The 24,297-nt window shown below is 39.4% G+C and overlaps 1 protein-coding gene across 3 annotated transcripts in view; it reads right to left on the bottom strand.

Moving 5' to 3' along the window:
* cntnap2a (contactin associated protein 2a) overlaps positions 1-24,297 on the bottom strand; it is a 766,983-nt gene that overhangs the window by 310,068 nt on the left and 432,618 nt on the right. For all 3 annotated transcript variants that reach the window (XM_061965507.1, XM_061965508.1, XM_061965509.1), the window contains 3 exons: positions 20,075-20,237; positions 6,177-6,283; positions 1,395-1,514 (listed from right to left, as the gene is read on the bottom strand). In XM_061965507.1, coding sequence (XP_061821491.1) covers positions 1,395-1,514; positions 6,177-6,283; positions 20,075-20,237 — 390 coding nt within the window. The remainder of the gene's footprint in view (positions 1-1,394; positions 1,515-6,176; positions 6,284-20,074; positions 20,238-24,297) is intronic.

The following is a 24,297-nucleotide window of genomic DNA, read 5'->3' as shown; positions in this document are numbered from 1 at the left end:
CTCGAAATTCCAGGAATTCCGTAATACCATTTCTCAATTTAACATGTTACTTCAACATTTCTCGACCGATTTAAAAAATTTAAACACCAACCATTTCAACTCATTCAGACCATTCAAGATTTTTTTTTTTACCATTTTTCCTGAAATTCCCAATTTTTTCTGAAATTCCCATTGAAATCAATGGGACATTTTTAAAATGTCCACAATTCCCTCATTTTTCAACCGATTCAAACCATTCCACCTTTAACACATTCAACTCATCTCAGAAATTCAAACTACCATTTTTCCACATTCAACAAATTTCCAGGAATTCACGTTTTTTGGTAGCCTATTTCCAGCCTTAAGTTCGACTACTCTTTTCAACCCATTTCAACCGCTCCACCGTCAAAACACTCCTTATATTCAGAACAAAAAACAAGTTGGTTAAGAAACTAGAAAAATTCCCGGTTTTCCCGAAATTCCAGGAATTTCTCAAATAAAAACTGTTACTAATTCAACATTTCTTGACCGATTTAAACAATTTCGACACCAACCAATTCAGCTCATTCAGGATATTCATGCTCCAAATCATTTTGAAAAAAAAACCCGCTTTTCCCAAAATTCCAGGAAGTTCCCTCTGAAATGTTTCCAAGTTGCACAATTCCTACATTTTTCAACCTATTCAAACCATTCCAACATTAACACATTCCTCTTATCCTGGACATTCAAACTAACACTTAACCAAGTTCCAAACTAAATTCCGGTTTTCCTGGAAATTCTAAGTCTTCAACATTCAAACCATTCCAACATTCAAACCATGTCAGCGTTTAAATGATTTCAACAATTAAACCTTTTCTACATTCACCCTACATTCCATTAGGATTTCAGTTCAGCATCAACTTTTCAACATTCAAATCATTCCAACATTCAAACTATTCTTACATTCATACTACATTCTGTCAGCATTTCAGTTCAACTTCAGCATTTGAGCATTCACACATAATTCCTTCAGGAATTGCCTCTTCTAGTCTACATATGTTATAGATATGTTGTCAAATTTCTTTTTTTTTTGAATAAAAAAACGTAATGGATTTTTGCAAAGAAAAAAATGGTTTTCAACCAAATCCATGCAATAATTATATTTTTAGTGCATGTACTCTAAACATACCAAGTGCGATGGGTGGGACGGGGGGCCCTTTAGGTGTCTTGTGTATGGGGGCCCAGAATTTGGTGCAGCACAAAACAGTATAAATAGCAAATATAGGCACTATATCACACCTGTGATGGTTTCTATACTCTACGGTGCGATGTGTGGCACGGTGTCAAAATGAATGACATAAATGAAATGCCCGATAGATGGTTACAATCGGAGTGGGAGAATTTTCCTCCCCTTACGAGGCACCAGAAGGACCAACCTGTCATGTTGCAATTGACTTTGAATGGGCCGAGTGGCCCGCTGCCATCGGGGTCAATCCAGTAGGTGTCAGAGGAGCGGCCCAGGTGCTTGTAGGCTTCACATGACGGCTCGTAGATAGCTGGGAAGGAAACAGAGAAACATGCAATTAGGTGTATTTCCACGGCAGAATAACTACTGTACTGCAGCACAGACATCATTTCACTTTTCTTTTAGGAGGTAATTTTGAGTATTTTCAGGCGTCCCTGCAGCTCCTTGTCAAGTGTTGTTTTTGCCCCACGCAGTCGAGCAATCTTTACGACAACATATTGATGATATGTTGTTATGATACACATTCACACACACCCACACACACACGCACACACACACGGAGGTTGCGGATGAGTGGAAGAGTTATTACAAGAGATGTGGGAGAGTTCCTTGGAGTGAAACCTTCATGATTGAGGCAATGTTTTTCCTCCTCCTATATACACCACATATATACTTTATGATGGTTTAGGTTTGATTTCTTTCTGTTCTTATTCGTTATCCTTGAGTTCTCAACTCCTTGAACCAGATTTTTTTATGACACCACTTACATTGCATTGCCAGAAAGCAATTGAACTTTACAGTAAGTTGTCAACAAAACTTAAATGATACACCACGACACTAAAAACAGTAAACTCAACTAAGTATAGAAGTGTATGTAATATTTCATCTGGAGCACACCTGCAACTTCAAAACATAATTGTTTCTAATAGCATGCAAACTAAAATGTAAAAGTTGTTAAGGGGTCCTACAGGATATCAGGAAAGTATTCACAGCGCTTCACTTGTTCCACATTTTATGTTACAGCCTTATTACAAAATGGAACAAATTCCTGTTTGTCCTCAAAATTCTACACACAATACCCCGTAGTGGCAATAATGTGATTTTGGTAACACTTTAGTATGGGGAACATATTCTAAGTAACAAATACTTAATTTAGACTTATTTGGACACTAGGGGAACATACAAGGGTTAGGGTTAAGGTTACTAATAAGCAATAATTCTGAAGTAATTGAGGGAAGACTCTTAGTTAATGGCTTACAGGTTGTATAATAAGGCCATGCAGAATAAGGCATTAATAAGTACTTAATATTGACTAATTAAGAGCCAATATGTTACTAATGTGCATGTTAATAAGAAACTAAGTAATGGTGAATATGTTCCCCACACTAAAATGTTACCGTGATTTTTTATTTTTAGAGATGTTTGCAAATGCATTAAAATGAACCACTAAGAAACACATGCACTTAAGTATTCACAGCCTTTGCCATGACGCCCGAAAGGGTAAATCTTGTTTCAACCAATCATCCTTAAGATGTTCTTACAGTTTAATTGGAGGACATACACCTGTCAAGCTTGTTGGCATTGTATTAGAAAAGACTTAAGGATGTAGTTTCTGCCAAATGTGCATCAACTAATTCAATTAATATAATATCACATACTAATATTGAGCAAACGCTGTGAATACTTATGTACATGTGATTTTTTATTTTTTTTTAACATTTAATACATTCGCAAAAAGCTGCCAAAAAACCTTTTCATGGGTTATCGTGGGTAGAAATTTGAGGACAGAAACTAATTTATTCCATTTTGGAATAAGGCTGCAACATAACAAAATGTGGAAAAAGTGAACTTTTCGAATGCACTATATGGTGATTTCGTCTTTTCTGACTTACAAATGTGGCATCGAATGATAAGATTCATGCATTTTGGCGTGAACTTGCACACAGCGTTGGATGCCTCTGAACACGAAAAAAAGGTAGGGTCAAGTCTCAAACTTGGCATGCGCATATTAAACACAGACAAGCGTCAAGCAGTGTACTTTTTTTATGCATCGAAGAGTGGGCAGGTGTACCTAATGTTGAGACCGAGTGGATTTATATACTGTTTATGAAGTTTATTTTCGACCATGTCCGGAAAAATCATCTCTGAGATATATATTTAAGTAGTTTACATTTTCAAAAGATACATTCTGATACTTTTGGAGAGTGTGGGGTGTGAAAGTCGGTAATAAAAGTGACTGTGGAGCAAAATTTACATCAAAGCATATCAAATACATGTTATCTAGACTGCAATGAAGTGTTAATAATGCTTATAATCATCCCAAGTCCCTTTAACGTAATGCAACATGCGTTAATTAATTAAATCATTTTTTGAAACCCTATAATAATGTGCCTCAATGAAGTACTTTATCTTTTCTCACTAAATACATTTGTTCTTTCCATTTTGACAGAAAAAAAAGGAACTGCATGCAATTGTATATCTTTTAAACTTTATTACTATCTTAAAATTCGACAAATATATATTTTAAACATGTTTTCAAAAAATAAATACATTTCTCCATGACTTGGGATTTTAAAGCAAGTTATCTGTCAAATTGTACATACAATATTTAATCAAATGCATAGGCAGTAATAATAATAGTGGCGTGGCGCAGTGGAAGAATGGCCGTGCGCGACCCGAGGGTCCCTGGTTCAATCCCCACCTAGTACCAACCTCGTCATGTCCGTTGTGTCCTGAGCAAGACACTTCACCCTTGCTCCTGATGGGTGCTGGTTAGCGCCTTGCATGGCAGCTCCCTCCATCAGTGTGTGAATGTGTGTGTGAATGGGTAAATGTGGAAGTAGTGTCAAAGCGCTTTGAGTACCTTGAAGGTAGAAAAGCGCTATACAAGTACAACCCATTTATCATTTATTTATTTATAAGTAGGGACTAGGGATGGGTACTGACTTTTGTACTTTTATAAATACCAATTATCAGGTAGCAATTCACGTAAAATCAAACATTATCTTATTTTGATGTATTTGTGCTTCTAAGAAAGTTCTTTGGAGTAAGGATCTGCTTTTCAAATGTGTTTGCTCGATAACAATTTATAATGGATATGCTAAATAGTGATTTTTTTTTTGTGTTTTTGGTACAATACTTACAGTATAAACACTTTGTAGAGCTCAACAAAAAACAAGACTGGCACATTTAACTCAATGGCAAAGACTACTTCCTGGCTACAGAAATACAGCGCGGGGAAACTGAAATGATGCATTATATACATTATACAGTTAACATCGTCAGCTACGTGTTAAATGTTAAATCAAAAAAGATTGTAATATTTAAGAAATTTACTAATGTACAAAAGTACTGACAATTGTTACTGTCGAGTGATGGTACCGATTCCCAGCTACCTGGAATTGGTACTGTATCGGTTCCAATGTGAGTTACTCATCCTTAATGATGAGGCGATTAAACAATGATATATATATGACACTGAGACATGCTAATGTTTGCATGCTTAAATGCTAACTGCAACATGCGTCAAGTACAAAAATAAATTTTTCTGAGGTGTGTTCCTGAAAAAGTTTTTTAAAATGCTCACATGGTAACGTTCACATATGAATAGTGTATATAGATACTGTATGACAGAGGTGTACAACTACAAAATTAGCAATAAAAAAAGCATAATAACGGTAGCATGCTAACAGGTACTACAAAATACTTAATTGACACTGAGGTGTACACCTGCAAAATTAGCAAAAAAAAGCTATCATGCTAATATTAGAATGTTAACGATAGTGTCGTGGGCAGTTAAAAAAAAAATATGGGCCGCACTTTGGACACAGCTGTCTAACATGCTAATGTTCGCATGCTTACATGCTAACTGCAACATGCATCAAGTTCAAAAATATTTTTTTCTGAGGTGTGTTCCTGAAAAAGTTTTTAAAAATGCTAGCACGGTAACGTTAGCATATGAATAATGTATATAGATACTGTATGACTGAGGTGTACTGCTACAAAATTAGCTATAAAAAAACATAATAACGGTAGCATGCTAACAGGTACTACAAAATGTTTAATTGACACTGAGGTGTATACCGGCAAAATTAGCAAAAAAGCTAATATGCTAATATTAGAATGTTAACGATAGTGTCGCGGGCTGTTAAAACAATAGCTACGGGCCGCACTTTGGACACAGCTGATCGACAGTACAGGCCAAAAGTTTGGACACACCTTCTCATTCAATGCGTTTTCTTTATTTTCATGACTATTTACATTGTAGATTGTCACTGAAGGCATCAAAACTATGAATGAACACATGTGGAGTTATGTACTTAACAAAAAAAAAGGTGAAATAACTGAAAAGATGTTTTATATTCTAGTTTCTTCAAAATAGCCACCCTTTGCTCTGATTACTGTTTTGCACACTTTTGGCATTCTCTCGATGAGCTTCAAGAGGTAGTCACCTCAAAGGGTTTTCACTTCACAGGTGTCTGCCTTCAGTGACAATCTACAAGGTAAACAATCATGAAAATAAAGATTGTAGTGAGAAGGTGTGTCCAAACTTTTGGCCTGTACTTTACGTAAATGTCAAATTTGTTAAAAACAACAACAAACTAAAAATTAGTGAACAAATGAATGAATGAAACAACATAATAACACAAAAAACATATTGTTTTGATTACTACAAATTTGTTGTAACCAGACAAGACTTGATCTTAAAGCAAGTGAAATGGCATTTCCAAAGGTTTAAGTCACGTGGGGTTCTTGTTTGCTCTTGCCTCTTTCCAAAGTCCAACAGCGCGAGGCAGTTTGGCCTCTTGCACATTTTAAAAGTTCACGCCTTCCTCTTCTGAGAATTGTGGGGCCGAGCGCTTTAATTAGACAAAGGCTAACTCAAACAGGCACAAACAAGGCTGAGAATGCATATGGCGGCGACGCGGATGACCGAGCGAACACAAGCACACACAAAGAAACACACACTTACAAGTGTGACAGGTGGCACCGCTGTATCCTGTTCCGTCGCAGGTGCAGCTGAAAGTGTCCCACGTCTGTTTACATCGGCCGCCATGTTCGCAATGATTAGGCATACATCTGCAGCAGAGGGGGAATTTCTTGTTGTCAGACTTTTGTGTGAATATTGCATGTATTGTTATATAAAATATGATATGAACAGTGATCACTGATTGCAGGTAGCGTTAAAAACTCACATTTAACACATAATGCTTCAAAACCTTACACAAAGTGGAACGAGAGTGGTGTGTGTGTGTGTGTGTTCTGGCATTGCTTACTTAATGGGGACATCACTCTGTTTACACAGTCACCTTTAGGGGACCTCTGACGGTATGGGGACAAAAAAACAGGTCCCCTAAAGGGAAACTTTTTTAAATGATAGTCAGATCCATTCTGAAGATGCCTAAGAGATTTTTAAGCTTTGCCCCATAAAATATGTTTACTGGTTAGTTTCATACAGCATGATTATAAAACATTATAACCTTAAAGTATGATTCACATTCAGAATTGTCCATCCTTCTATATATGGTAGTTGGAGTTGCAGTCAACTTCATTACTGCTGAATAGCAGTTTTCAGTAATGTCACAGAAGATGCAGGATTTGCTTTAACATTTAAGTGGTGAAACTTCCTATAAGAAGACAGTTGTAGTGCTGTATTCTGAGGATCATGTCATATTTAATTTGAATTTTTACTTTTTTGAAATGGTCCTCAGTAGTCACGTACAAATTTGTGTGAATTATGAAAAATTATTTAAATTTGGTCCCCATGAACCATATTAACTCTTTTTCCCCAGGGTCCCCAGTAAGAATGATCAGCACATAACTTCATCAATCCAGAGATTTAAAGGCCTACTGAAACCCACTACTACCGACCACGCAGTCTGATAGTTTATATATCAATGATGAAACCTTAACATTGCAACACATGCCAATACGGCCGGGTTAGCTTACTAAAGTGCAATTTTAAATTTTGCGCGAAATATCCTGCTGAAAACGTCTCGGTATGATGACGCCGGCGCATGACGTCACGGATTGTAGAGGACATTTTGGGACAGCATGGTGGCCAGCTATTAAGTCGTCTGTTTTCATCGCAAAATTCCACAGTATTCTGGACATCTGTGTTGGTGAATCTTTTGCAATTTGTTCAATGAACAATGGAGACAGCAAAGAAGAAAGCTGTAGGTGGGAAGCGGTGTATTGCGGGCGGCTGCAGCAACACAAACACAGCCGGTGTTTCATTGTTTACATTCCCGAAAGATGACAGTCAAGCTTTACCATTGGCCTGTAGAGAACTGGGACAACAGATACTCTTACCAGGAGGACTTTGAGTTGGATGCGCAGACGCGGTACCGTGAGTACGCATGCAGCTGCGGCTTCCAAACATTTGATCGCTTGCCCGTACGTGCGTGCCGCTATGTGCATGTCACGTACGTAACTTTGGGGAAATATATGTGCTGTATGAACTTTGGGGAGGTGAACGGTACTTTGGGCTGTGGGATTGAGTGTGTTGTGCAGGTGTTTGAGTTGTATTGGCGGGTTATTAGGACGGGAGGGGGGAGGTGTTTGTTATGCGGGATTAATTTGTGGCATATTGAATATAAGCCTGGTTGTGTTGTGGCTAATAGACTAAATGTCTTGTGTTTATTTACTGTTTTAGTCATTCCCAGCTGAATATCAGGTCCCACCCGCCTCTCACAGCATATTCCCTATCTGAATCGCTCCCACTGCCCTCTAGTCCTTCACTCTCACTTTCCTCATCCACAAATCTTTCATCCTCGCTCAAATTAATGGGGAAATCGTCGCTTTCTCGGTCCGAATCGCTCTCGCTGCTGGTGGCCATGATTGTAAACAATGTGCAGATGTGAGGAGCTCCACAACCTGTGACGTCACACGCATATCGTCTGCTACTTCCGGTACAGGCAAGGCTTTTTTTTCAGCGACCAAAAGTTGCGAACTTTATCGTCGATGTTCTCTACTAAATCTTTTCAGCAAAAATATGACACATAGAATGGACCTGCTATCCCCGTTTAGATAAGACAATCGCATTTCAGTAGGCCTTTAACGACGTGTATGAGCTAACTGGGCAGTGACCATTTTACCTATTTTTTTTTTATGCCTTCACAACCTGTAGAAAGGGTGGTCCCCACAAGTGATGATCAAAAACTTGGTCCCCATTCAAAAATGATAACCAGTATATGTGTGTGTGTGTGTGTGTGTGTGTGTGTGTGTGTGTGTGCGCTGCACCGGCAAAATGTTTGCTGTATAGAAAACATGACTTTCCACTTGTTTATGTTGGCACATAAAGACGATATAAGAACCCTCAAGCTGCGGCAAGAAAATATCCTTCTGTGACTTTGCTTGGAATAAACAAGACAAAAATGACGTGTAAAAGTATGGCGCTGCATATAAAAGTGCGGCGTATAAAAGCAGGGCGTGCAACATAAAAACAGGATATGAGACGGGCATTGTGGGTAAAAAAAGCTGACGCCACTGAAGAAAGAACAAATTGTTTCAGGGGAAAACATACTTCGGTAGCATGCATAAAATATTAAAAAAATATATTAAATAAATAAAATGAAAAATAATATGAGATATTAACTCAATATAATTAAATTATAACATCATTATTATTTTGATAAGAATACTCATTTATATTCATGTTGCTTCTTCCTACTATTACATAACTTGTTAAACATGTCTGAAACAAAATAAAATCATAACCATGTTAGAACACATTCAATTAAAGACAACACTTGTGTAGAATGTACGGACCCCCAGGTTAAAAAAAAAAAAGTAACGGAAAATAAATATAATATAATAAATTAGAATACAGAGCAATGAGTGAAATATAAAGATTAATGCCAGTATAAGGCAAAATGTTTCCATTTTGAAAAAAGTCTGAAAAAGATCTTGGGGTGTTGAGGGTCATACATAAAAACCAGCTGGTGGCGAAAAAGTTGGAGCATTTTCTTTCCAGTCACTCAGACACTTTTAATTGACTCAACTTGACTAATGAAACATTGATTTTTGTTTTTTAAAAAACATATGTCCTATGTCCTACATATGTATCCTCGCTCATCCATGCGGACTGGACACTGGCCGAGAGTTGGTGGACGGCCGAGGGTGGAGTCGGCTCTCTTGGTTGCTTTGTTGGGTCAGCTCCTGTCTCTGGCCATGCTCCCCCCCACCCCAGCAGACGATGGCGTGGAACAGTGTATATGTTTTTTGTTGTTGTTTTACTTTTGTGGCGGTGTGTGGTAGTGGCTGGTTGCATCAGCTCTGCTTTTTTAATGTCTTTAATGTCCTTTGTGTTCTCTGATGGTTCCCTCTTACACACATGTTTATGTGTGCTATGGCTATGAGTTTTGTTTCCCTTGGCCTCATTCTGGACCAGGTTTAGGCTATGTCTACACTAACCCCTTAAAAGGAATAATTATTTAGCCTAAGCCCCGTTTCAGCCACACTAAACTATCGTTTAAGGTAACCCTCCTTTTTTTACACGGGTAAGTGCGCCGTGTATTTCTTGAATCTCCGGCTCTTAGGATTCATTGATTGTTTACAAACTGAGTTCCGAGATGAAGTGAAGTCAGAAAGACCGCGCCCCACACAGAAGTGACGTCAGAACAGTCAGACAGCCAGCTTAATAACAACCACAGCTAACCACTGGAAAGATGAAGGCGAGTCATCCAGACATGCCCGTGTTTCTCATTCTTCTACATCAGGGGTGCTCACACTTTTTCTGCAGGCGAGCTACTTTTCAATTGATCAAGTCGTGGGGATCTACCTCATTCATATATATAATTTATATTTACTTCCATCCATCCATCCATTTTCTACCGCTTATTCCCTTTGGGGTCGCGGGGGGCGCTGGAGCCTATCTCAGCTACAATCGGGCGGAAGGCGGTGTACACCCTGGACAAGTCGCCACCTCATCGCAGGGCCAACACAGATAGACAGACAACATTCACACTCACATCCACACACTAGGGCCAATTTAGTGTTGCCAATCAACCTATCCCCAGGTGCATGTCTTTGGAGATGGGAGGAAGCCGGAGTACCCGGAGGGAACCCACGCAGTCACGGGGAGAACATGCAAACTCCACACAGAAAGATCCCGAGCCCGGGATTGAACCCAAGACTACTCAGGACCTTCGTATTGTGAGGCAGACGCACTAACCCCTCTGCCACCGTGAAGCCTTATATTTACTTATTTACTTATTTATATTTACTTATTTATGAAATATATGTTTTTGTTAATAAGTTAAAGGTGTTTAATGATAATGCAAGCATGTTTAACACATATAGTTAATATTGTTAATAAATTAAAGGTGTTTAATGATAATGCAATCATGTTTAACACATAGTTAATATTGTTAATACATTAAAGGTGTTTAATGATGATACAAGTATGTTTAATACATATAGTTGATATTGTTAATAAATTAAAGGTGTTTAATGATAATACAAGCATGTTTAATACATATAGTTAATATTGTTAACAAGTTAAAGGTGTTTAAAGATAATGCAAGCATGTTTAATACATATAATTAATATTGTTAACAAGTTAAATGTGTTTAATGATAATACAAGCATGTTTAATACATATAGTTAATATTATTAATAAGTTAAAGGTGTTTAAAGATAATACAAGCATGTTTAACACATATAGTTAATATTGTTAACAAGTTAAAGGTGTTTAATGATAATACAAGCATGTTTAACACATATAGTCAATATTGTTAATAAGTTAAAGGTGTTTAAAGATAATGCAGGCATGTTTAACACATATAGTTAATATTGTTAATAAGTTAAAGGTGTTTAAAGATAATACAAGCATGTTTAACACATATAGATTCCTTTCTTTCATGAAGACAAGAATATAAGTTGATGTATTACCTGATTCTGATGACTTGCATTGATTGGAATCAGACAGTGGAGCTAAAAACGTCCGCATTTTCGAATGGAGGAGAAAAAAGTCCTCCTTTCTGTCCAATACCACATGAAAGTGGTTGGTTTTTGGCATCTTATTTGTCCAGCTTCCGTACTCCTTTGTATACACTTTACAAGAAATACATTGTCGGCAAACTCCGTAGCTTGCGCACGCCAGCTTTCTGAAACTCGTTTTGTTAGCGCAACTGTGCAACTGTGCAGTCGGTCTTTGGAGTTTTGACGACAGGTACGGCGCCAGAGTCTGTTGAAATAAAGTGTTTCTCGCCTTCCAGTCGGTAATTTTAATGAGCTGGCAGCAGCCAGCGTCATCTCAGAAGACCCTCGGGTGCCGTGAATGTCAATCAAGTGACGAAAGTGATGTCATAGTGAAGATTTATGATCGCTCATTTTAGGACTATTTTTTTAATGCCTGGCTGGTGATCGACTGACACACCCTCCGAGATCGACCGGTAGCTCACGATCGACGTAATGAGCACCCCTGTTCTACATGTACAGACGCTTGTGGAAATCACACATGAATACCTTAAGAGAAAGTAATTACAGCTATTTCGGATACAACACTTCTCAGACGGCAAGAGAACTTTCAAATGTCCAGGTCAGCGGTGATTCTACTTACCGAAAAACCTTGTCCATTTGTCGAAGGAGAGACAACGAGAATGCGGGCTCCCGTGGATGTGATAGAAAAGGTAGCGTGTGCTTTGTATTACCTGGCCATCGAGGGAAGACTAACGGCGAATGCTTTTGGACTTGCAAAGCAGACTGTATCAGTTATTGTCCGCCATGTATGTTGTGGACTCAACGTCTAGGTCCAGAGTATTATAAAGTCACCAAAAACGAATGGACAATGAAGGTGAAGGCAAAATAGTGAGGAGTGTCCTGACCAGATATCTAGATCCCTAGATTGATTGTTGTAAAATATCCTTTGTCATATTGTGTACTTTCACGTGTTTATTAAAGATTGGATTAATATATGATAGCTCAGGTGTGATTCACTACAAAAGGGCCCCACAGCACACTGGATTCCAGTTAATTGAAATACCACAACACTGGATATTGTTCAGATAAGTTAAATTTAAGAACTTGCACACAAAGCAACTATGACGTGCGCATTTTCCGCGCATGCGTATTAGGTCGCGTTGCACCGGCGGACGGAGGGGGGGAGGGGGTCTTAAACGGTGGCATTGTTGTGTGTCGACAAGGATAAGGTTAGGTGGGATTTACCCTGAATAACCTTAGTGTAAACGGGGCCTAGAATGAATTAGTTTTTCTTATTTTCCCTTTGGGATTATTAAAGTATTTCTGATTTTGATTCTGATTCTAAAACAGGTCATTGGCCCAAAATATTATTAGTAGAATTTTTTGGGTTTGGGTTCCAAATCAGCCATTTTTTTTTGTTTTGTGCTTTTAAGGAGACACAAGGAGGTTTTGTTTTAGGTTTTAGAGTGACATATTGATAGATATATAATTAACAATCTGTAACCAGGCTTAGATTTATTATTTTATATCCTGCCTATAAAAAGTAAGTAGAGGATGTAAAAGATATAAAAAGTAAGGTGCAGAATATAAAAAGTACAGCATGGGATAAGAACATAGAGAATGTGAAAGCACATAAAAGTCTGAAACATTTGTTCTGATACTTTCCCACACCATGCTACTGAAGGATATAGTGAGGGTGAGGATGAGGGAATTTGTCGTGGGTGTGACGTTTGCGTCACCCACTAATTCCCACAGTGGAGCGGCATTGATCAAACTTGGGCCAGACAGCGCTATTGAGCTGCCTTCAAAGGCGTTCTGATTAGTTCTACAGTCGCAGTCCACTCAATCATCTTCCATGGCGGAACCCGATCCACCACCAGGACTGCAGGACCTCACAAAGACAAGAGCAATACTACAAACAAAAAATAATGTGGACATTTAATGATGTTTTTTTTTCCAAAGTCAGTTTACCAAAAGCTGGCATGTGGTTGCAGAGAAGTAATGCCTTTAAACTGTTGTTTCACGCAACCCCAACATTGTGATTTACACTTAAGTACCCCAACAAAACCTGACCTCTTCAAGTGAGGACAAAATTGATGTGAATCAAGCGGCAGCAGTTAGTGTCCGAGTCTTTGCTGACTGCCTGGGCTACGTTATCGACAAGCTTCACTTGAAAACAAATCACCGGAGGGGAAATACTGCACCGATCAGCACAAGGTTAGCTCTTAATTTTGGCCCTCTTGTTTTGTTTCACCCTCGCGGCGCGATTCTCGAGTTTCTTTATGTTCAACACCAGCAAGACTGTCTTTGGACCGTTATTTACTCGCGGACAAGAGTCGTAACTTGTGGAGGTTAAACCAGGTTGAACTGCTACATTGTTAGAGGTCTGCAACCTTCACTATCAAAACAGACATTTTGCCCCCTCAGTTCAGTTCAGTTCTAGTTTATTTCGAACATGCATACGATACAATGTAATGCATCACACAATTCCAGTTGTTTCATTACAGCACGTCGGAAAAGGAGTAGAAAGAAGCAGAGCTTATTTAATCCTACCCCTTTTCATACCATAGCAATTGTATTAAATTTCCTTGTTCTCTGTAACAGAACAGTGAACAAATAATAAATAAATAATATACCATAGTAAGCAAACAAATATTAAATACATAAATAATCTTTGTCTCAATGAAAAAAAAAGAAAATAAAAGAGTTCAGGATGTTCATCATAATTCTTGTTCTGTGTACTTTGTGAACACTTGTAGTTTGAACCGTCTCTTATACTGAATCATATTGGTGCTTTGTTTGATTTCTTTGGTTAATCCATTCCATAATTTAATTCCACATACAAATATGCTAAAGGTTTTAAGTGTGGTACAAGCATACAAATGTTTTAAATTAGATTTTCCTCTCAGGTTATATTTCCCCTCTTTTGTTGAGAATAATTGCTGTACATTCTTGGGTAACAGGTTATAGTTTGCTTTATACATCATTTTAGCCGCAAAACATTATTTTTAAAAAAAAAGAATAATTTGCAGGCTTGAGAAATCGGTTCATGCAGAAATAAACACTGTACATAAAAAGTTTTTAGATCTTTTGTTAGCTTATTACAAGGGTCACACACTCCCCATTCATTCTCCTTGCCTTTGTCGCACTTAACGTTAAAGTTAAAGTACCAATGATTGTCACACACACACTAGGTGTGGCAAAATTATTCTCTGCATTTGACCCATCACCCTTGATCACCCCCTGGGAGGTGAGGGGAGCAGTGGGCAGCAGCGGTGGCCGCGCCCGGGAATCATCTTTGGCGATTTAACCCCCAATTCCAACCCTTGATGCTGAGTGCCAAGCAGGGAGGTAATGGGTCCCATTTTTATAGTCTTTGGTATGACTCGGCCGGGGTTTGAACTCACAACCTACCGATCTCAGGGGGGACACTCTAACCACTAGGCCACAATTAAGGACACATTCACAGTATCACAGAAAATCAAAAAATGACAAATCTTTTCAAGAATGCCAATTTCCCCCACTCTGATGTTAAAACAGCACTAAGAAACGTTTCAACTTTCATAAAATACTTTCGTACTTTTTGTGATGATACATCGACCTACAACTAGTTGAATGACACCTCTGTCATGGCCTAAGGGGGGGCTGCATCACTTTCACTGGCACTAGGCAACTTGGAGGAGGGTGGCTGTTTTACGGCATACGTCACTTCCCTTTACCCATTCGTTAAAAAGACGGAAGTCAATGCCAACGCCTATATGCAATTACTGCTATAATAGCAGAAGCTGCAAAACAACCAAAGAAACGAAAAGTTTTGTCTAAGGAGACAAAAAGAAGAAAAGGGAGGCTACCCGGATAAAAGGAGAGTCAAGGATCAACATTGGCCCCGCTTTCATTCACTGGTGTGAGCTTAAAGACGAGGAAGGATTTCAGACAGATACTGCCTTGGCTCTGTTCCTGAAATTATCCAAAATGATAATGCTAATGTTAGCGATTGGAAATTTGTGTGGTAGCAATAAATATCTACCAGCTTGATGGTTCGCAGTTCCACACTGACACGACCAGCCCCGCAAAAACCTCAAAAGTACTTTATAAAGAAAAAAACAATGTGATGACTGCAAACCGGAACGTTTGAGTAAAATATGTAGGTGCTTTCTTTCAGGCAAAACACTACCGCTTTGATCCACTGCCGCCGCAAAAATCAACCAAAACTGATAGTTCCTAAATGAGGCTTTAAAGGAGAACTGCACTTTTTAGGGAATTTTGCCTATCATTCACAATCCCAATGTAAGATGAGAACTCATGTTTTTTTTTGTTTTTTTAATGCACTCTAAGTCGTATAATACAACAAGTATGAGGTGGCTAACAATGCAAGTAATGGGAATAAGTCCTCTAAAAACATTAAAAAAACGGCAAAAATACTCCATTTACATTTCTTGACCTGAATATTAACCGAGAGTTAGCGAAATTGTTATAATAAGCCTTAACATAGACAACTAGCTGCGCTGTGATCACAGAGTTAACTAGCTTGTGCTGCTATTTTGACATATTGAACTGGTAGGCTGCGGTCTCACCTCTGAGCTGGTGAAAGTTCATTCTAGTTTATAAATCATGCCTCTCACCTGGATAGTAGAAGGTTGAGGCAACAAACCAAGAAGTTGGTAAACTTTGACATCCAACATACACCCGGGGATGGCGAGAAAGACATGAAAATATGCACTTTTTTTGTTTACTTGCGGAAGGAATGTGAATTATTCTTAATCTAAAGGGGAAGATATGAACAATCCATCAGTCGGCATCCCATTGAGAGCAGACACTGTACAGTAAGTGATTGTTTTGTTATGTTTGTGGTTTGTATTTCTTGTTTTTACCACTTGGCGATATTGCTGCACGTGTTTAACTAGAGTTGGATCTGTTTAGCACACAGTATCTAAAACTTGTAGCTCATCCTCTGTATTTTCAGGCTCAAAAAAATAAGGTTCTGGACCATAATTTGGCCCAAAGTAGTATTTGATGTCTCTCATGAAGTCTGTCATGATTAGTAGTGTAGTGTTGTTGAAGGAAAAAGCGGATTCTGTGAAATTAACACACGTATGCTTAAAATGAGCAAAATACGTAAAGATAACATCCATCCATCGATCCATCTTCAACCGCTTATCCGGAATCCGGTCACAGGGACAACAGCTCTAGCAGAGAACCCCAGATCCCGAAGCGTTCCCAGGCCAGAGAGGAGATGTAATCCCCCCATCTGGTCCTTGGCCTATCATGGGGTCTCCTCCCAGTGGAACGTGCAACGAGGACCTCCCTCGGGAGACGCTCGTGAGGCATCCGAACGAGATGCCCGAACCACCTAAGCTGGCTCCTTTCAAAGCGAAGGAGCAGCGGCTCTACTCCGAGTCTCTCTCGGTGACTGAACTTCTCACCCTATCTCTATTGGAGATGCCAGCCACCCTTCTGAGGAAACTAATTTCGGCCGCTTGTATCCGCGATCTTATTCTTTCGGTCATGACCCACACTTCATGACCATAGTTGAGAGTAGGAATGTAGATAGCTCGGTAGACCGAGAGCTTTGCCTTCTGGCTCAGCTCTCGTTTCGTCACAACAGTGCGGCAGAGAGAATGCAATACTGACCAGGCTGCTCCGATTTTCCGGCTGATCTTTCCCTCACTCGTGAACAAGACCTCGAGATACTTAAACTCCTCCACCTGGGACAGAGTCTCGTTCTCTACCTGGACTGTACAAACCATCGGTTTCCTGCTGAGAACCATGGAGATGCTGATCCTCATTCCAGCCGCTGAACACTCGGCTGCGAACCGGTCCAGTGAGAGCTGAAGGTCACAAACCGAAGGTGCCATCAGGACCACTTCATCTGCAAACAGCAGTGACGCAACCTCTAGCCCCCCGAGACGTATACCCTCTCCGCCATGGTCACGACTCTGCCTAGAAATCCTGTCCATGAAAATCACAAACAGGATAGGTGACAGAGAGCAGCCCTGGCGGAGACCAACCCTCACTGGAAACGGATCCGACTTACATCCAAGCACCCGGACACAACTCTCGCTTTGGTTGTACAGAGATTGGATGGCCCTCCGCAGGGTTCCCCTCACTCCGTACTCCCTCAGCACTTTCCACAGGATCTCCCGGGGGACCCGGTCATACGCCTTCTCCAAATCCACAATTGATTGATTGATTGATTAATTGACACTTTTTTTAGTAGATTGCACAGTGCAATACATATTCCGTACAATTGACCACAAAATGGTAACACCCGAATACGTTTTTCAACTTGTTTAAGTCGGGGTCCACTTAAATTGATTCATAAAAAAAAACAAAGCACATGTAGACTGGATAGGCATACTCCCAGGCCTTCTCCAGGATTCTCGCAAGAGTAAAGAGCTGGTCAGTTGTTCCACGACCAGGACGGAATCCACATTGCTCCTCTTGAATCTGAGGTTCGACTATCGGCCGGACCCTCCTTTCCAGTACCTTGGTGTAAACTTTCCCAGGGAGGCTGAGTAGTGTGATACCCCTGTAGATAGCACACACCCTCTGGTCCCCCTTCTTGAATAGGGGAACCACCACCCCAGTCTGCCACAACCTCGGCACTGTCCCAGACTTCCACGCAATGTTGAAAAGGCGTATCAACCAAGACAGCCCCTCAACACCCAGAGCCTTCAGCATTTCTGGACAGATCTCTTCAATCCCCGGAGCTCTGCCACTGTGGAGTTGTCTAACTACCTTAGTGACTTCACTCCGAGAGATCGACGTCGATCCCCCTTCATCCTCAGGCTCCGCTCCTGTCAGAGAGGGTGTGTCTGATGTAGTTGGGTTCAGGAGTTCATCAAAGTGCTCTTTCCAACGCCCTACGACTTCCTCACTTGAAGTCAGCAGAGTCCCATCCTTGCGGTAAACAGCTTGGATGGTTCCCTGCTTCCCCCTCCTAAGGTGCCGTATGGTCTTCCAGAACAGCTTTGGTGCCGCCCGATAGTCCTTCTCCATGGATTCCCTGAACTGCTCCCACACCCTCTGCTTAGCCTCGTCCACAGCCACGGCCGCTGCCTTTCGAGCCTGTCGGTACCTTGCAACTGCCTCTGGAGTCCCCTGCGATAACATACCCCGGTAGGACTCCTTCTTCAGTCGGACGGCTTCCCTGACCACCGCTGTCCACCAGGGTGTTCGAGGGTTACCGCCCCTTGAGGCACCTAAGACCTTCTGGCCACAGCTTGCAGCTGCAGTAAACATAACATGTTAATATGAATGTGCCTATTACTACAACACACTGACAGCGTGTATGTAAAACATTGATGGAGGTTTTGGATGTTTTAGAGCGCTTATGAATGATAGGCAAAATTCCCTCACAAAAAATTCGGATTTACAAAATCGACCTAGATTTTAGACGACCCCTCTTCTTGAAAACAGTGCTTACGTGCTTAATTGGTTCTGTGATGGAGCTCTTACCTTAAAACACTTGTATCTCAAATCAATGTATCCCATTGATATTAATTGAAATCAATTTAATCAGTGCTTGCCGTCCTCTAAAACACAATGATACTATGCAACATGCCTTTTAAATAGAAAAAAACACCTTTTAGATAAAAAAAAAAACATATGGTTCGAAAAACAATACAAAATTATTCTATGAAGTAAAGTGATGTCATAATATTTGTAAAGCATTTAGCTTCTAGGGTATCTCCTTCGAGCTGCTGCCCCGTCAAACACACCATCAGCAGTTTTTTTCATATTTTCATGGATAAATGTCTGCCATTTAGATATTATTGTTACATCCTTAGCTGGCATCATCAACTCATTCTGTGTCATTGTGGTGCAGACGAGCAGTGTTACGCTACACACTCAGCCATGTTTTTCAATGATTTCTTTCTTTAATGCGATGAATATCATCCACTTCTTCTTCTCAGCGCTGTCCTTTACACACCCTCTCTTCCTTGCCATGCTTGGAAGACAAAAGGTATGTCAATATCTAGCTATATACTAGTTTAGTTTAGTTTTGGGCGGATCTTACAGGGAATTTGCTGCAGCATCTAATGCTTGTAACTCAAGGTTACAATCTGATGCTTGTAACTCAAGGTTTTGCTTGCAACTTAAAGCATAGAAATTAGTCGGCAGACAACTCTTATCTCAAAACACTCTTAAGTTGAGGTCCCACTGTGTATGTTTTTATGAAATAACAGGTCAAAATAATCTCTTCACTGCAATAACATTTACAGTACAGGCCAAACGTTTGGACACACCTTCTCATTTCATTGCGTTTTCTGTAATATCATGACTATTTACATTGTAGATTGTCACTGAAGGCATCAAAATTATGACACCTGTGAAGTGAAAGCCATTTCAGGTGACTACCTCTTACAGCTCATCGAGAGAATGCCAAGAGTGTGCAAAGCAGTAATCACAGCAAAGGGTGGCTATTTTGAAGAAACTGGAATACAAAAATGTTTTCAGTTATTTCACCTTTTTTTGTTAAGTACATAACTCTACATGTGTTCATTCATAGTTTTGATGCCTTCAGTGACAATCTACAACGTAAATACTCATGAAAATAAAGAAAACGCATTGAATGAGGTGTGTCCAAACTTTTGGCCTGTACTGTATATCATATTTGTTATCCGCTCGGCTGCTGCTCCATTGATCATTGAATTACCTTAACTTAACTCCACTAGTTGCCAACTTACTCCAACCTTTTAAACACATTCTTTTATTGGCTTTCCACATCTCTCCAGGCCACCAGTGTGTTTGAGTGTTAGGAAGAAAAGCTGTGTGAATACATTTTTAAGGGTAGAGTATCTTCCTATAATTGGTATTAATACAGTATTTTTGGTTTGATTGCAGTAACAAAATAGCACATTTGAACAGGCACATCTTATCAAAATGTTCACCCATTGGACACAACAATGTTAAAGTTTGTGTAAGAGTAATGAGTGGTCCTACCTATCTATGATGGCACACATGTCCAGGCTGACGTTCTCGAACGCTCCCAGTGAGCCTTTTTCCACAGCGTGCAGATCGGTCGGCTGGTCATCCACCATGATCGCTTGCATGCAACCCTGGTAGTAGCGCTGGGAGGGCGGGAACAACGTCTGGAGGAAATAACCTGCAAGCAGAGCCAAGTCAACAGATGAAAACAAGCCTGTATGTGCGTGAAGGATGTAATGGATGGAGAAGTGGACATCACACACAACATTATCCTTGACATTAGACCAACAGACCGGCTTGTTTTCAATTTTTAATGCCATAAAACTCTGTTTGTCCTTTTGTTTTCCAGCGTCCATTAGCCTCAATGGGAGTTCCTAAGGTCACAATGCTCTAAATGCCATATAGGTTTTAGTATATAGGGTAGCTTTATGAGATACAAGAGTCAATGGGTCATCCTGAGTTATAACTGGGCCTTGACTAACACGGGTACAAGGCCAGGACAAAACCTCTCTTTTAACACTATTTCTTTTATTTCCCCCTTTCTTACTTTCAGCACTGCATAAGCCAGTGTTGTCAAAAGTGTGAAACCTTTGCAAGCCGCAAGATGATTTTCAATCAGCTTGCGGCTCATTTTAAAACTACAACTTAATAGGAAAACTAAAAAAAAGCTGTGGAAGTTTAAAAAAAAAAGCAAAAAAGCATACTGTAATCAGAAAAAGTAGAAATGTTACTATCAATATTATACTAAACTAGAAAAGCACTCGAGGAATGTAAATATATATATATATATATATATATATATATATATATATATATATATATATATATATATATACACTGTATATATATACATACAGACATACATACATACATCTATCAATCCATTTTCTACCGCTTGTCCCTTTCGGGGTGGCGGGGGGTGCTGGAGCCTATCTCAGCTGCATTCGGGCGGAAGGCGGTGTACACCCTGGAAAAGTCGCCACCTCATCGCAGGACCAACACAGATAGACAGACAACATTCACACTCCCATTCACACACTAGGGCCAATTTAAATGTTGCCAATCAACCTATTCCCAGGTGCATGTTTCCAGGCTTCGTTCAATTCAATGATGACAACACATTTAAGCGAGTACTGATGTTATTTAAACACTGATACAGTTTGCAATTAAATAAAGGATGAGTGATCATCCCAGTAAACAAAGTAAATATTTTATAAACAAGTTGTGACAACGTTCACGACACATCACCTGCTGCATGTTTCCTCACGTCATTAACTCTCAGTCACAGCAGCTGATGAACGCTGTATTGAGTAAATAAAAGCAACATCAAATAGTTTTGTCCTTCGCTGTCTCCATTTATTGTCCACACCTGTCTCCATCTAAACACAGCACTGCGCTCTTAAACGCACGCCAGGAAGCGAGGGGAAAATGGCGTTAAACCAAGCGCTTGGCTCCGTTTAATATACATACATACATACATACGTATATATATATATATATATATATATATATATACATATATATATATATATATATATATATATATATATATATATATATATATATATATACATACATATATATATAAATATATACAAACCCCATTTCCATATGAGTTGGGAAATTGGGTTAGATGTAAATATAAACGGAATACAATGATTTGCAAATCATTTTCAACCCATATTCAGTTGAATATGCTACAAAGACAACATATTTGATGTTCAAACTGATAAACATTTTTTTTTTTTTGCAAATTCATTAACTTTAGAATTTGATGCCAGCAACACGTGACAAAGAAGTTGGGAAAGGTGGCAATAAATACTGATAAAGTTGAGGAATGCTCATCAAACACTTATTTGGAACATCCCACAGGTGAACAAGCAAATTGGGAACAGGTGGGTGCCATGATTGGGTATAAAAGTAGATTCCATAAAATGCTCAGTCATTCACAAACAAGGATGGGGCGAGGGTCACCACTTGTTCAACAAATGCATGAGCAAATTGTTGAACAGTTTAAGAAAAACCTTTCTCAACTAGCTATTGCAAGGAATTTAGGGATTTCACCATCTACGGTCCGTAATATCATCAAAGGGTTCAGAAAATCTGGAGAAATCACTGCACGTAAGCAGCTAAGCCCGTGACCTTTGATCCCTCAGGCTGTACTGCATCAACAAGCGACATCAGTGTGTAAAGGATATCACCACATGGGCTCAGGAACACTTCAGAAACCCACTTTCAGTAACTACAGTTGGTTGCTACATCTGTAAGTGCAAGTTAAAACTCTCCTATGCAAGGCGAAAACCGTTTATCAACAACACCCAGAAACGCCGTTGGCTTCGCTCGGTCTGAGCTCATCTAAGATGGACTGATACAAAGTGGAAAAGTGTTCTGTGGTCTGACGAGTCCACATTTCAAATTGTTTTTGGAAACTGTGGACGTTGTGTCCTCCAGACCAAAGAGGAAAAGAACCATTCGGATTGTTATAGGCACAAAGTTGAAAAGCCAGCATCTGTGACGGTATGGGGGTGTATTAGTGCCCAAGACATGGGTAACTTACACATCTGTGAAGGCGCCAGTAATGCTGAAAGGTACATACAGGTTTTGGAGCAACATATGTTGCCATCCAAGCAACGTTACCATGGACGCCCCTGCTTATTTCAGCAAGACTATGCCAAGCGAAGTGTTACATCAACGTGGCTTCATAGTAAAAGAGTGTGGGTACTAGACTGGCCTGCCAGTAGTCCAGACCTGCCTCCCATTGAAAATGTGTGGCCTAAAATACCACAACTGAGACCTCCGGACTGTTGAACCACTTAAGCTGTACATCAAGCAAGAATGGGAAAGAATTCCACCTGAGAAGCTTAAAAAATGTGTCTCCTCAGTTCCCAAACGTTTACTGAGTGTTGTTAAAAGGAAAGGCCATGTAACACAGTGGTGAACATGCCCTTTCCCAACTACTTTGGCACGTGTTGCAGCCATGAAATTCTAAGTTAATTATTTGCAAAAAAAAAATAAAGTTTATGAGTTTGAACATCAAATATCTTGTCTTTGTAGTGCATTCAATTGAATATGGGTTGAAAAGGATTTGCAAATCATTGTATTCCGTTTAAATTTACATCTAACACAATTTCCCAACTCATATGGAAACGGGGTTTGTATATATATATATATATATATATATATATATATATATATATATATATATATATATATCCCTGCTCTTCAGGGGATTTTATAAAATATTTTATTTATTTTATATAACATCCCCTGAAGTGCAGTGAAACCTGTGAAACAGGCTTGTAGGGATTAAATAGCCTCTGTGTTTTTTCCGACCTAACGTAAAAATGTATATATATATTTAATCAATTTATTTTTTTTAATCGTTTAAGAATCTTTACAAATAAGAATCGCGATTAAATCGAAAACCTATCTTTTTTGACACCATTGTGACCACTTACTGTACAGTCAGTCTGCAGTAGAAGATAAAGAAGAAGAAAAAACATGTCTGCCTATGTTTTTGTTGCGTGTTTATCCGTCTCATTCTGATTCCCATATCTTTCCCTCAAAACCCGCCATCTGCTTCCACTCGCAGCTGTCTAGCGCCTTGCCGGGGTCGTAGACAGACGGCGGGGAAGAAGGATGGCGGAGGAGACGGATGAAGGAGGAACTCTGAAAGCAGAACACACTGCAGCTGTCTGGCGGACACTCTTTGTGTCCTGTGTAGCATTCAATGGCAAAAAAATAAATAAATAAATAAAATTCAGCTTTGCTGACAGTTTGGCAGACTGAGCGTAGCAACGCATGGAGTGACACGTCTGTGAATGAATGGATAGATGCTGCAAGAACATGAAAGGAGAAGGGTGCTGTTTTTTGGTCAGAGCACCAACTCAAGAGTTTTCCCCACTCACATCATCCCAAAATACCCTTAGTTGTCTTTTCCATTTTCACACTCCTAATCATCATACACGTTTGATGAGATGTGAAACAGAGTTTATTACCATTACAAGTAAAACCTTGCAAAACAAAAATATAACACAATTCTTTATTCAAAACATTTTGCACAATTTATTATTTAGTATTAAAATTATAATGAAATTATAAAAACGTATTCCTAAAAAATATGTACAAATATTCATGTAAAAATTGATTTTGGAAAATTATAAATATATTTTGAATCAGGTTGAATAAGGATCGCATATCAGATTGGAATCAATTTTATTGAAATTAAATTAAACCAT

This window comes from Nerophis lumbriciformis, linkage group LG07, assembly GCF_033978685.3.
Source record: "Nerophis lumbriciformis linkage group LG07, RoL_Nlum_v2.1, whole genome shotgun sequence".
In the NCBI taxonomy this organism is placed as follows: domain Eukaryota; kingdom Metazoa; phylum Chordata; class Actinopteri; order Syngnathiformes; family Syngnathidae; genus Nerophis; species Nerophis lumbriciformis.
The sequence above is the reverse complement of the archived record's forward strand: the minus strand, read 5'-3'. Positions and strand labels throughout refer to the sequence as shown.